The sequence below is a fragment of the Myotis daubentonii genome, chromosome 9 (genome assembly GCF_963259705.1).
Source record: "Myotis daubentonii chromosome 9, mMyoDau2.1, whole genome shotgun sequence".
Lineage (NCBI taxonomy): Eukaryota > Metazoa > Chordata > Mammalia > Chiroptera > Vespertilionidae > Myotis > Myotis daubentonii.
The window spans coordinates 3720276-3734719 of NC_081848.1; the positions used below are offsets into that span (position 1 = coordinate 3720276).

General features: G+C 63.0%; 1 protein-coding gene across 1 annotated transcript; it reads left to right on the forward strand.

The window, feature by feature from the left end:
- Positions 1-3616: 3616 nt before the first annotated feature.
- Positions 3617-10689, forward strand: SMIM35 (small integral membrane protein 35). The gene is made up of 5 exons (XM_059710631.1): positions 3617-3653; positions 4714-4863; positions 5808-5841; positions 7307-7432; positions 10511-10689. Exons 1-4 carry the CDS (start codon positions 3617-3619, stop codon positions 7404-7406), a joined length of 321 nt encoding a protein of 106 aa, XP_059566614.1. The 3' UTR covers positions 7407-7432; positions 10511-10689.
- The last annotated feature ends 3755 nt before the right edge of the window (positions 10690-14444 follow it).

Genomic DNA, 14444 nt, shown 5'->3' on the forward strand with positions numbered 1-14444 from the left:
TGGAGAGAAAATACTTTTATTGCTTTTTAGAGAGGGAGGGAGAGGGAGGAGTGGGAGAGGGAGAGGGAGAGGGAGAGGGAGAGGGAGAGGGAGAGGGAGAGGGAGAGGGAGAGGGAGAGGGAGAGGGAGAGAGAGTGGGAGAGGGAGAGGGAGAGGGAGAGAGAAACGTTGATGTGAGTGCTGCCTTTTGCACGCCCCCTACCGGGGGTGGCGCCTGCAACCTGGGCATGTGCCCTGACCGGGAAGCGAACCAGCCACCTTGGAATCATCGTTCAACTGACTGAGCCGCACCAGCTGGGCAATCCACATTTTAAAAAATATGTTGTGTTTTCAGTATTATTCAGTTTTCAGTATTTTGCAATTTGTCTTATAACGTACAAAAATGAAGTCCAGGTAGATTAGTGTCCTAACTGTGATTAGTGAACCTAACGTCATTTATGTAAAATTTAAAATAATGTAAAACAATGATATCTACACGTGCACACACCCTATGGGGATAACATGAAACAATAGTTTAAAAACATGCCCAGGGAGGCCAGCACCAGCTTTGGGAGAACAGCCACTCAGAGGCGGGGGTGGTGGGGGGGGCGCTCTGGGACCCACACTGAGGACGCAGTGGCGTGGTCACGCTGTCACATCTCGGGAGGGGAGTGAGAGCTCGGGGTGCTCACCAGGCTACTCTATGCACGGCTTGTGCATCACATATTTCATAATAGCCATAGCCCATGTGGCTCAGCGGACAGAGCGTCGGCCTGCTGACCAAAGGGTCCCGGGTTCGATTCTGGTCAAGGTCATGTACCTCCTCGGTTGCAGGCTCCTCCCTGGCCCGGGCCCCAGGTCAGGATGTGGGCAGGAGGCAACCAATGGTGTGTCTCTCTCACCTCGATGCTTCTCTCTGTCTTTCCCTCTCTCTCCCACTCTCCCTCGAACCAATGGGAAAAACATCCTCGGGTGAGGATTAACAGTTTTATCGTAAGAGTGTAAAGGTGTGAGAAGGGAGACTCCGTGGACAGCGCCAGGAAAGGAGCATCGTGGAAAGGGGAGGAGGGGAGCCCCGAGAGGGCCGCAGGCCCCCCAGGCAGGAGGCACCCTGGGCAGGGCTGCGCCAGCTGAGGCTCTCCTCGCGGTCCCTGGGGGCCGTGATTTCCCGCCTGGTGCTTTCCTTCTGGTACTTTCTATTCCCGAAGAGAAAGAGAAAACCCTTCAAAACCTCAGCTTCCACAAGCAGGCCCGGCTCCCGCTGAGCCACCCGTCCACCCGCTGGGCCACTCCCCAGGCCTCGACGACTGAGCTCTCGCCTCTCACTCCCCGTGACCCCTCCATGGCCTGGCAGCTGCTGCGCTGCCCCTCCGACGGCAGCTCCTGCCTGGGCTCTGCAGCCACCTCCTGGCCGCTCTCCTGCTTCCTCGGCATCTCCTACCTGCTCTGCTCCCAGCCCAGCGCCAAGCCGCCCTTTTAAGCCCTGCGTTCGTCCTTCCCCCCGGCTCCGGCCCCTCCCCGGCGGCCCTCCCCCTCGCCCTGCTCAGCACTCGGGCTCTTTGCTGCGGGGTCTGGGCCTGCGTGGCACGCTCCTGCCTCCGTGGTACCTGCTGCTCCCCTGCCAGGAACGTTCCACAGTCGCTGTGCTCCTTCTCTCACCGCCTTCGGGCTTTCTCCTCCACTGCCACCTGCCTCCCGAACAGATTCGTTCCAGAGAGGAGGGGCGAGGGAGAGAGAGAGGAACCTCAAAGATGAGAGAGTCATTCATCCGCTGCCTCCTGCCCCCCCCGCTGGGGCGCCAACACGAACCCCGGGCCTGTGCCCTGACTGGGAATGGAAGCCTGACCTCCTGGTTCATAGGTCAATGGGCAGCCACTGAGCCACGGCCACGTTCTTCACAGCCGCCCCTGCCCTCAGCTCGGCCTCGCTGCCTTTCCTTCTCCCGCGCCCGGTCGCCTCCCAGCACACGGTCTCACTGGTTTTGCTCTCGTCCGTCTCCCCGTGCTGGAATATAATCTCCACGAGGCGGGGATTTTAATATTTTGTTTTATCGCCAACATACAAGTGTCCAGAGCAGTGCCCGGCGCAGAGAAGATGCCGCTGGTGGCTTTGGGGGTTCCTGTTCCCCTCCTTTCTCGGGGATGTAAGGAGTGGGGGCGGGAGGCCCGGTCCCTGATACCATCTGCTCACACTGGCACCCTGGTGCAGCCCTGGCAATGGCCGTCCCCTGGGCTGGGCTCTGAGATGCCATGCAGCGGACCAGCCCTGTGTCCAGCCCCAGCCCCGGCCCCAGCTGTGGGACCCCGCCAGGCCTCTCGGTGGCGTCCCTGCTGCCTCGGGGACAGAAACCATTTGGTGGCTCCCAGGCCAGGACAGGGCTCAGCCAGCGACGCCTCCAGCCTCCCACGCCACCTGCCAGGGAGCTCCCGTCACTCCCCCCCGGGGCTTCTCTCTCTGCTCTGCCCGGCTCGGCTCTCGGCTCCCACAGCGCCTTGGGGAGTCTGTTGTCTCCCCGGGCTCAGGTTTGCCTCGAGAAGCAGGCACCCCTGGGCGTCTTTCCCATGGTTCCAGGGCTCGTGTTCGCCAGGCTCTCCCTGCCGCCCAGGCTCTCCCTGCCGCCCAGGCTCTCCCTGCCGCCCAGGCTCTCCCTGCCGCCCAGGCTCTCCCTGCCCCCCAGGCTCTCCCTGCCCCCCAGGCTGCAGGCCACTCCCTGCGCCAGGAGGCTGAGCTGTGGGCCCTTTGAAATCTGGCACAAGGGGGCGCCGCTTCACTCTGCACTTCGCGGTCACATCTCTTTGCTGAGCAGAGAACAACCTGGTGCTTTAATGGGAAGAAGGGGATGGAGAGGGAGAGGCTTGGGCGGGGCGTGGCGGCTGCAAAATAGTTTAAAGCCACAGCTGCGCCATTGGATGGTGTAGCGACAGCCACAGCGGAGTGGGCACTGACCCTGTCCCCGCGTAGCGGGCGCCCGTCCTCTCTGGGCCCTGCCTGGCGCCTCCCTCAGCACCAACCACTCCTGGCTCCCGCTCTGCTGGTTCCCATGAGCGCGCTGACGTCCAGTGAGCGGAAGGGGGAAGGCTTTGCTCGCCGCACTTCCCATGGTGGACCTGAGCTTGTGCTGAGGGGTGCAGGAGCCTCACCTCCTGGGCCTCCCAGCACCCAGGACCCCCACAACGGGGCCACGAACTGGGGGTGGCCAATCCCCCCCCCACTCCGGCCTGGGGTCCTCAGGAGCAGGGCTGATCTCATCCTTCCCCACCCCCTGAGTGCCATGGCTTGTCTCCCTGGGAGGCCCATGCCAGCCTCTCTGCAAACCTGGCTCCCTCCCTGCTTCTGCGAGCCCATCTCATCTCCTGAGGATTCTCTCTCTCTCTCTCTCTCTCTCTCTCTCTCTCTCTCTCTCTCTCCTCTGTGTCTCTTGGTTTGGCTTTACAAACAACGTACATTTAGCTGGAAGCCGTACCACAAAAGGGAAGAAGCGATGCGTGCAAGCAGCACACAGAGCCCTGGGTCTGTGCCCGCCCCTGGCACGGGGCTTGGCGGGAGGGAACCAGGACCTGCAGGCTGCCTTCCTGACCAGCAGGCCTGGGGCTGGGCCAGCCTCCCGGACGCTCCCCTGACAGCCCTGCCCTTGCCCATGTGGCAGGCCTCTCGGCTCCTGCAGCTTCGGATAAGTAAGCCAACGCACCCAGTCAGGTGTCCGCCCAGCCGTGTGCTCGTGGATAGAGCATCGCCCTCGGACTGGAGGGTCCTGGGTTCGATTCCAGTCAAGGGCATGCACCTGGGTTGCAGGTTCCCCGGCCCCGGCCAACCAATCCATGTGTCTCTCACATCGATGTTTCTCTCTGCCTCTCTTCCTCTCTTCCACTCTCGCTAAAATCAATGGAAAAAAAATCCTTGGGTGAGGATTAACCAAAAAAATAAATTAAATAAAAATAAAAAATCAGATATCTGCCATTCACATCCTAGCATGGCTTACAAAACCGGGTAGCTCAGATCAAGGTTCCCAGGGCAGTGATTTCAATGGCAGTGGGAGGAGGAGCTGGCTGTGGGACCTTATGCTGCCAGGTGCGGGGGCTGGGAGAGGGCTGGGGCTGGGAGATGGCTGGGGCTGGGAGAAGGCTGGGGCTGGGAGAGGGCTGGGGCTGGGAGAGGGGTGGGGCTGGGAGAGGGCTGGGGCTGGGTGAGGGCTGGGGCTGGGAGAGGGGTGGGGCTGGGAGAGGGCTGGGGGCTGGGTGAGGGCTGGGTGAGGGCTGGGGCTGGGTGAGGGCTGGGTGAGGGCTGGGTGAGGGCTGGGGCTGGGTGAGGGCTGGGGCTGGGTGAGGGCTGGGGCTGGGTGAGGGCTGGGTGAGGGCTGGGGCTGGGAGAGGGCTGGGGCTGGGTGAGATGCTGGGGCTGGGTGAGGGCTGGGTGAGGGCTGGGGCTGGGTGAGGGCTGGGGCTGGGTGAGGGCTGGGTGAGGGCTGGGGCTGGGTGAGGGCTGGGTGAGGGCTGGGGCTGGGTGAGGGCTGGGGCTGGGTGAGGGTTGGGGCTGGGTGAGGGCTGGGGCTGGGTGAGGGATGGGGCTGGGAGAGTGCTGGGTGAGGGTTGGGGCTGGGTGAGGGCTGGGGCTGGGTGAGGGCTGGGTGAGGGCTGGGGCTGGGTGAGGGCTGGGTGAGGGCTGGGGCTGGGTGAGGGTTGGGGCTGGGTGAGGGCTGGGGCTGGGTGAGGGCTGGGGTTGGGGGCTGGCTGAGAGTGAGGGCACTGGGTGAGTGCCGTGTCCCTGCAGGGGAGGACGCCGTCAGCACCCTGGGCCTGATCCTGGCCGTGGGGCTCTCGCTGCTGCTCATGTCCATCCTGGGCTACAGCCTGGCCAAGTGGTACCAGCGCGGGTACTGCTGGGAGGGTGAGTGCAGCCCCTGGGGCAGCAGCTGGGGAGCTGGGTGGGGCGCCATGCAAAGTGTTTCCTGTGGTGGCTGCGGTGGTTGGAGACCTGAGTGGGCGGCTGAGCACTGGTGGGGGGCGGGGTGGGGGGACGGGACTGGGGCCTTTATCAAGGCGTGGGGACTCCCCTCACCTCAGCGAGCACCCCGTTCCCTCTCCTCTCAGAGCTGACAGGAGTGCATCCCCAAGGCCCGTGTGGGTCCAGAGGCACGGCCAACAGGCTGGTTAGGCCAGGCTGCAGGTGGCCACCCGGCTCCTTGTCCCTCTCTTCCCGAGGCCCTCTCCTGAGCTTGCTGGCGCTTCAGCCCCCCCACCCCCTCACCCCCCACCAACCTGGGCGTCTCCTGGGATGTGGCGTGACACTCCCACCGACACATATCTGCCCTTCTCATGGGACCCGGGAGAGCTGGGCGGGCACGCGGGCGGGAGAGAACGCTTCCCAGACCCGCGTCACCAGCTCCCATAGGTGTTCACTGAACACCTACTATGTGCCAATGCGCCTTCCCCAAGATGCTTTCCTTTAGAATCCCGTGCAGGGATGACATTCTTGGTCTCTGTGTTGTATAGATGACGGTGTGGGGGTACAGTCAGGACTGGAAAGTGGGGGAGTCTGGGCTGAAGCCAAGTCTGCCCTTTGGGGCTCCCAGCTGGGCCTGCTGGCTTCCTCCCAGGGTGATCAGCACCCCTGATAGAGGGACCCCCGTGGCGGATCTGCTCCCCAAAAGTTGAAGATTCAGTCTCTGAAGATGGGGCAGGGGGCAGAGGCAGACACTGCAGGAACCTGGGACCCTCCCTGAGGCCCGGAGCACACCCCCCCCCCACCCCCGCCCAGGGTGAGGGCGCGCATGGCCCGAGGCCACAGGCGGTCCGGGGCTCTGACCCTCTCTCTGTGGATTGTCCTCCTAGGGCCGAGTTTTGTCTTCAACTTGTACCAGATCCGGTGAGTAGACCCAAGGCAGGCCTTGGGGGGGGGGGGGGGCGGGGGTGAATGTGCTCGAGAAAGAACCACATGGGCGCCCAAACTTGCCGCTCCCTCTCCCCACCTCTGCCCTGTCCCCCGGCCGACCAGAGAAAAGGAAGGAGCCTGGGCCCATTTAGAACGGTCCATGGATAAGAACTTGAACATGGACAAGCCCATTTAAGAGCCTGACCCCAGGGATCCTCTTAGCAACACCCCCCCGCCCCCCCCCTGCCGGGGTCCAACCCCAGCAGGTCCAGGGGTCCCCAAAGGTGTGGACGGAGTCGGCGAAGAAGGAATGACATGGAGGCAGCATTCAGTTGATCAGCAGCCTAGCCAGGATCTCTAGCCAAGTTCTGGTCTCGATCTCCAGAGAGGTTCTGCTTAGGATCTCCAGCCAGGTTCTGTCCAGGTTCTCCAGGCAGGTCCAGTCACCAGGTTCTAGTCAGGCTCTCCTGCCAATCTCCGCAGTCTGGTTCAGTCCAGGATCCCCTGCCATGTATTCTCGCCAGGCTCTGCCTCCAGGCTCCGAGGCCAGTCCCGGTCCAGGATCCTCCGGCATGCTCTTGCCAGCGAAGTTCTTCTGTCTCTAGAGAAAGTTCTGTGTAGGTTCTGTGCCTAGGCTCTGTCTCTCTTGGTCCTGTCTTCCAAGCCCTGTGTCCTAAGTTCTGTGTCTGAAGTTCTGTGTTCTGAGTTTTGTCTCTCTGTCTGGTTACATCTGTATTTATACCAGTTGATTCAATCCTATCAATCTCTATTACAAAGGTTAGGGCGTTTCTTATCTCCATTCCAGGGAGTAAAGATTATGTAGCTTAAGCATGATTGTTTGTAGTGATTAACTACCCGCCTGGCACTTAGTTAAGGAGTTTCATCCCCTCCCTGACTTCAGGGAAAAATTCCTACCTGGGGAAACAACCTTTCTAGGAGAGGCATCCCCTCCCTGACTTCAGGGAAAAATTCCTACGTGGGGAAACAACCTTTCTAGGAGAGGTGACCTTGGTTAAAACACAGCGCCAAGAAGGTGAGCAAACATATTAAGAACCATATGCCATATATGCCAGTTCCCTTGAAACAGCAAGGATGGACCGGCTCCCGGCACCCCCCCCCCCCGCAGCCCTGCCTTCACTTGCCACCTCCCCCCTTTCTGCAGGAGGTGCCATTGGGACGGGCGCTAGCTTCCAGGGCTCTAGGGTCTCAGCCTCTCCTCAGGCCTTTCCCTGCTAGGCCTGATCACAACACAGCCTCAGGCATCAAATGGCACCGAAAGAGGGGAGCAAAGGCAGACAATCGGGGTTCAGGGGGCAGGAGTCAGGGCTCCTCCTGGGCTGAGCTGCGGGTCCCCTCCTCCTCTGTTCTGCGGCCCGCGGGTCCCTGCAGGAGGTCCTCCCAGCCTTCCGTCCAGGCTGGGCTCTCGGCCCCCAGGACTGGGCTGGACCCTCTTTCTCAGGCACCTGAAGGAGGTGGAGATGGGTCCCCTCTTCACCATCAGCGGCCACCTCCGTGGCCCAGACGACGGCCACCTGACGTTCTCCAGTCGGCTCGTCTGACAGCAGCCTCGGCCCGAGCCCCAGAGGTGAGTGGGAGGTTGGGGAGCTCTGAGCGAGTTTGACACCCCAGCAAGGTTCCAGAAGTCCAGCACCCACCCCTCGGACCCGGGACCCCTCGCACCCGGGACCACTGGGACCCACCCCTCGCACCCGGGACCCCTAGCACCCACCCCTCGCACCCGGGACCCCTAGCACCCACCCCTCGCACCCGGGACCCCTAGCACCCACCCCTCGCACCTGGGACCCCTAGCACCCACCCCTTGCACCTGGGACCCCTAGCACCCACCCCTCGTACCCGGGATCCCTAGCACCCACCCCTCGCACCCACCCCTTGCACCAGGATCCCTAGCATCCGGGACCCCTAGCACCCACCCCTCTCACCCGGGACCCCTAGCACCCACCCCTCGCACCCAGGACCCCTAGCACCTGGGACTCCTAGCACCTGGGACCCCTAGCATGCGAGACCCCTAGCACCTATCCCTCGCACCCAGGACCGCTGGGACCCAGGGACCTCTAGCACCTGAGACCCCTAGCACCCGGAACTGCTAGCACCCCGGACCCCTAGTACCCACCCCTAGCACCCAGGACTGCTGGGACCCGGGGACCACGCCCTTACCCCTTGGTGGGGGGGCCTGCGGTGATCTCAGAAACGAGGGCTTGGGCCACACCCCCCACCGCCTGCCCCTCAGCCACCAGCCATGTCCTGTCTCTCTTTCCTGGGGAGGTGCTATTTCGTTTCTTTATTATTTTCTTTTTTAAACATATTTTTTATTGATTTTAGAGAGGAAGGGAGATGGGGAGAGAGATAGAAACATCAGGGAAAGAGAAACATTGATCAGCTGCCTCCTGCACGGCCCCTCCCCGGGATTGAACCCACAACCATGGGCGTGCGGCCTGATCGGGCATCCAGCCAGCACCCTCTGGGGTCGTAGTCCAGCACCCCACCCGCTGAGCCCCTGGCTGGGTGTGAGGAGTGTTTATTTCCATCGGATGGAAGCTTCCAGAATAGAGCTTCATGTCCCACTCTTTGCTGAGGGTTGGGTTCCATGGCCGCCCTGTCCGAGAAGCAGCATTCTAGCTCCGTCCGGGACATTCCAAGCACAGGGGCCGGGCCAATTCCTGCTCAGCTGGCCCCTCCCTTCCCTGCATCCCAGTAGCTTCTGCCCAACCCACACATTTCCTCCCTCCAGCACCCCGTTTCCCTCGCGTCCTCTCCCCGCAGGACACCACTCAGCTTCTCCTCCGGGGTCCCCCGTGTGTCCTGTCCCCCCCGTCTGTCCTGCCCCCCCGCCACTGCCCCCTCTGCCACTGACCCCCCCGCCATTGCCCCCCTCTGCCACTGCCCCCCTCTGCCACTGTCCACCCTCTGCCACTGCCCCCCCTCTGCCATTGCCCCCCCTCTGCCACTGCCCCCCCTCTGCCACTGTCCCCCCTCTGCCACTGCCCCCCCTCTTCCACTGCCCCCCTCTGCCACTGTCCCCCCTCTGCCACTGCCCCCCCTCTGCCATTGCCCCCCCTCTGCCACTGTCCCCCCTCTGCCATTGCCCCCCCTCTGCCACTGTCCCCCCTCGGCCATTGCCCTCTTGCTCCGGAGAAGCTCAGCAGGTGGGCTGGTGAGAGGAACCCTCTGAGCCTCATCTCTGTGTCGCTCCCTTTTCTTTCTCTGCAGGAGGAGGCTCCCGGCCACCACCTCCCCCTCCTGGGCCCCCCTGGGCTCCTCCATTCCCTTTGTCTGTGAGCCTGGCCTGGCCCCCTGTGGACAACAGCGTCTTCCCTGGGGGCACTGCCCACCTGTGGCCTGAGGGGTCCGGGAGAGCCGGGCCCTGGGACAGAATCCCACAGGGCAGCAGTGGTTTTGTACAGAAATTAAAGAGGCAGCCGGTCCCTCCCTGGAGGAAGAACTGGCTCCCAGGGGCCCCTGCGCCTGTGGGCGGAGGTCTGGGTATCCTGGACGCCTCGCCCTCCCCGCTCAGCCCAGTGTGGCCGGCGCCAGAGGGGAGCTCCACCCCGAGTGCCCCAAGCACTGTTCTGCAGGCCTGCACCAGGGGCTGGACACCAGTCCTGCCTCCATAGGTGGTCACGTGGGAGTGGAGGGACCCCAGACACTGCCCCCCGCCTGGGCCTGTGACCCCAGACCCTGCCCCCGCCTGGGCCTGTGACCCCAGACACTGCACCCCGCCTGGGCCTGTGACCCCAGACACTGCCCCCCGCCTGGTCCTGACCCCAGACACTGCCCCCCGCCTCGGTCTGACCCCAGACACTGCCCCCGCCTGGGCCTGTGACCCCAGACACTGCCCCCGCCTGGGCCTGTGACCCCAGACACTGCCCCCGCCTGGGCCTGTGACCCCAGACATTGCCCCTGCCTGGGCCTGTGACCCCAGACACTGCCTCCCGCCTGGGCCTGTGACCCCAGACACTGCCCCCTGCCTGGGCCTGACCCCAGACACTGCCCCCCGCCTGGGCCTGTGACCCCAGACCCTGCCCCCGCCTGGGCCTGTGACCCCAGACACTGCACCCCGCCTGGGCCTGTGACCCCAGACACTGCCCCCCACCTGAGCCTGTGACCCCAGACACTGCCCCCCGCCTGAGCCTGTGACCCCAGACACTGCCCCCCGCCTGAGCCTGTGACCCCAGACACTGCCCCCCGCCTGAGCCTGTGACCCCAGACACTGCCTCCCGCCTGAGCCTGTGACCCCAGACACTGCCTCCCGCCTGGGCCTGTGACCCCAGACACTGCCTCCCGCCTGGGCCTGTGACCCCAGACACTGCCCCCCGCCTGAGCCTGTGACCCCAGACACTGCCTCCCGCCTGAGCCTGTGACCCCAGACACTGCCTCCCGCCTGGGCCTGTGACCCCAGACACTGCCTCCCGCCTGGGCCTGTGACCCCAGACCCTGCCCCCCGCCTGGGCCTGTGACCCCAGGCTGGCCCAGCGACCAGACGTTAGAGCAGACACGGTGGGCATGGTGGAGAGGGCCCCAGCTGGACACAGAAGCAGACACGGGGGCAGCAGAGCACTGGCCTGTGCATCAGCCCTTCTCCCTGCCAACCTGAGACTGAGCCTGCACTTAGTAGGCTCTTTCTCATGCCGAGTTGCTCCGTCAGGGAAGCTGAGCTCCCGGGCAGGTGGGAGCAGCGCAGGCCGCCCCTGATGAAGCCGCGGTCAGAAGCTGCAGCCACAGCCTCACTGCCCTCGTCCCAGCGAAGAGGCCAGCGCGGCGCAGGGCCCAGGACAGGGCGGGCGAGGAGGGAGGTCAGGGCGGTCGTCCTCCTGCCCTCTCTGTCCGGGGGGGCTTGGCCTCTTTCTTGACTGGTTTCTAGAAGATCGCATGGGAAGGAAGAAAGCGACTAGCCCTCGCTTCCCACCGGGGCCATTCTCCCAGCGTAGCCAGGCTCCCACCTAGCCCAGTCCCTGCATCCCTGCATTCGGAGGCCTGCACCTGGGCCCCAGCTCCCCCATCCGAGTAGGTGGGGGTGGGGCAGAGCCCCTGGGCTTAATGCCCTTCCTCAAAGGCCCAGGGAGCGGGGAGGAGGGGAGATGGGCCGGCTTTGCACCCTTTCTTGGATTTCACCTCTGAGGCCTGGGTCCTGCTCCTTCACCCTCCGAGAGCCTCAGTGAGACCTCCCCCCCACCCCGCCCCCTGCTCAGCGGGATGGGCCCCCCCGCGTCTGCCCCAGGTGGCTGCTCTGGGCCCTGGGAGTGCTCAGGACACGGCGACCTTGGGCACAGAGCCCGGGGGTTCTGCCCGGGTCCGAGGCTTCAGGTAAGGCGACGGCGACAGCTGCCGGGCTGGGGGAGCCGAGGGTATTTCCCGTCCTCAGGAGCGGAACTGAGAAGAGCAGCTTCCTCTTTCAGGGCCTCCGACTGCCCCATCCCCTCACTGCTCTCCTGATTCCACAGTCCCGCTTCCTTCCCCCGGCTCAGGCCCCGCCCTGGGTTCACAGGCCTCTGTGGAGGGCTGTTCCAGCCCCTGCAGGGTTCTAGGAGCAGGTGTGGTTGGGCTGGGCACTCGCTAGGCCAGGGGTGGGCAAACTTTTTGACTTGAGGGCCACAATGGGTTCTTAAACTGGACCGGAGGGCCGGAGCAAAAGCATGGATGGAGTGTTTGTGTGAACTAATATAAATTCAAAGTAAACATCATTACATAAAAGGGTACAGTCTTTTTTTTTTTTGTTTTATTCATTTCAAATGGGCCGGATCCGGCCCGCGGGCCGCAGTTTGCCCACGGCTGGGCTAGGCACTCGGACCCAGGCCATGCCAGGACTTCTGTAGAACCTCCTCTTCTAGCCGTGCCACGGCCCCCAGAGCCAGGGGTAGCCGTGAGAGTCAGCAGTGCCCGGGGCTGGCTGTTTCCAGCCCCCCTGTCACCTGCTCCTTTTTTAAAAAAATATATATTTTATTGATTTTTTACAGAGAGGAAGGGAGAGGGATAGAGAGTTAGAAACATCGATGAGAGAGAAACATCGATCAGCTGCCTCCTGCACACTCCCCACTGGGCATGTGCCCGCAACCAAGGTACGTGCCCTTGACCGGAATCGAACCCGGGACCCTTGAGTCTGCAGGCCGACGCTCCATCCACTGAGCAAAACCCGTCCGGGCACCTGCTCCTTTTTAAAAAATATTTTTTAATTGAATTCAGTGAAGAAGGGAGAGGGAGAGAGAGAAAAAACATCAATGAGGAGAGAGAATCATTGATCAGTTGCCTCCTGCACGCCCCACACTGAGGATCGAGCCCACACCCAGGCATGTGCCCTGACCGGGAATTGAACACAGGACCCTTCAGTCCACAGATCGATGCTCTATCCACTGAGCCGAACCAGCCAGGGCTGTATGAATTCTTTATAAACTGTGTACATTAACCCCTTATCTGATGCATCATTAGCAGATAGCTTCCTCTTTAGTGCCTTTACCAGGGGGGCTCTCCTGCCTGGAGGGCCTGCCCCCCACCCCACCCACATGTAGTCCCCATGGGGCTCAAGCCCCACCTTCCTGTGGCTGCCCAGGGACTCCAGACGTGACACTGCTCACTCTGATCCTAGCTGAGGTCCCCAAGGCTCCCCCCTTGCACTGCTCCCCCACTAGGCCGCTGAGTAGAGGAGACACCGAGGCGGCCGCAGCAGGCTGCTTGGTCCCCGAGAACGGTGCCCAGGTCCGAGGACAGAGGCCGTGTGCACAGCCGCACCCGCAGGGCACGGCGCCTGCCACACCCGCTGCATCTGGAGTCCGTGGCCCCCAGGCCACATGGGGATTGTCTGCGGCTCCATCTTCCACACGGGGACACCGAGGGTCAGTGAGGCCGCTGACTGTGCTGGGGCCGGGGAGGGTCTGAGGCCTCACGGTGCAGCCTGGCCTCCGGGCGCCGTGGGCTGGGGACTGAGTCCTGTGGGACAGGGTTTGGCCTTGACCTGCTCTGCCTGCTGTGTGGCCGTGGACTGGCCACCTCGCCGCCCGGGGCAATTTCAGCACCTGGCAATGGGAGGATTGGGCTCTCCAGGCGTCTCTCTCTTACCCGAAGGAGAAAAGAAAGTTTCATCTGGTTGCTTTTCATCTGTCTCGCACGTAGGCCCTGGCATATAGTGGGTGCGCGGTCAACAAAAATGCGGGCACAGTGCCCGGCTATAGCTGTGCAGCCTGAGGGGTGGCTGACTGCTCAGCTCCTCTGGGCCCGATGGTCAGGATCCTGTATGACTCCGTCTTTCTTGGGCCTTGGATGTATCTGACCAGCATCCAAGACCTCACATAGCCACCCAAACCCTCCACCAGGAGGGCTCGCTGAGCACAGGTTCGTGCAGGGCCGGCCTCGCCCGAAGGCCCCGCGAGGGCGTGCTCAGGGCCGGGGTGTTTGCTCAGGCCAAGCAGGCGAGAGGGACTTTCCTTGCCAGTCCCGGGCGCCCACTCTGACCTCCTCTGTCCACACCCGTGGCTCCCGGAGCTCCGGGTGCGTCGGGGAGCGGCTCCTCGCTCTGTCTCCTTCTCCGTGGTCCTGGGTGGTGAGAAGGGATTCCCAGAAGTCTGGGGTCCCAGGCTCCGTCCTCAGAGCCGCGTTTCCCCCTCACCCCGTGGTTGATTCTCCCAGTCATCGAATTCTGCCATTTCTCGTGCCAGCCCCACTGCCTTCTCCGGGGCGCCCATGCGTCACCCACAGGCTCTGGCTGCCGTCACGGGCGGCCCGTCGTCCCTCATTTGTCAGTTCCATAGACGCCCGCCCGGACTGTGAGAGGCGCCAGGGGTCCCCTGCTCGCCAGGTGAACTTGCTCTCAATGATGAGAGAGAATCATCGATCAGCTGCCTCCTGCACGCCCCTCACTGGGATCGCGGTCAGAAGCTGCAGCCACAGCCTCACTGTCCTGACCGGGAATCGAACCATGACCTCCTGGTTCGTAGTTTGATGCTCAACCACTGAGCCACGCCGCTGGGCTTGTTATTATGTTTTAAAACTGCTTAGTGATAAAAACAACAACTATAAAAAAACCTACAAAAACAGTGATAGTTAAGAAGAGCTGGTACAAAACAGGAAGCCAGTGGCCTGGCGACTTCTCACACTCGGGGACAGAAGTGAAACGCCCCGCCTGCCCCAGGAGCCCAGGCCAGCAAAACAGGGGGGCGGGGGCACAGCTGGGGGCCCTGCTGGTGGACAAGTCCTGGCTTCTCCCTGCCCAGGTGGCGGGGCCCAGGTGCTGGTTGGTGTGTCTGCTGTTAGGCCAGGGAGGGGGGTGGGGAACAGAGGGACATGGAGCAGTGCTGCGACTTCAGCTCCCAGTGCCAGGGGCGAGGAGGAGAGGGGTGTCCCTGTGCCCCCCAAGGCTGGCCCAGCAGGGCTCAGCGAGGCTTGCTGAAGGAGGGAGTGTCTTCACGTCCTGCCTCGCCTGCCTCCTGACTTCCTGTTGGTCTGCGGCCTGAGTTCCTGCACCTAAGAGCCATGGTGAGAGTGGGAAGGGCACGGAACAGAATGGAGCCACAGTCCTCTAACAATTACCTGTAACCAAAGACGAGAGGTTTCTTACAGGCCTGGGACCGGGGGGTGAGACAAGGCTGTGG

Bases quoted from the DNA above. Each gene is read 5' to 3' on its own strand.
- SMIM35 (XM_059710631.1), top strand. From the start codon at position 3,617: ATGTGGCAGGCCTCTCGGCTCCTGCAGCTTCGGATAA. The intron at 3,654-4,713 runs GTAAGCCAACGC...GCTGGCTGAGAG, and splicing joins GCTCCTGCAGCTTCGGATAA to TGAGGGCACTGGGTGAGTGC. The intron at 4,864-5,807 runs GTGAGTGCAGCC...TTGTCCTCCTAG, and splicing joins GCGCGGGTACTGCTGGGAGG to GGCCGAGTTTTGTCTTCAAC.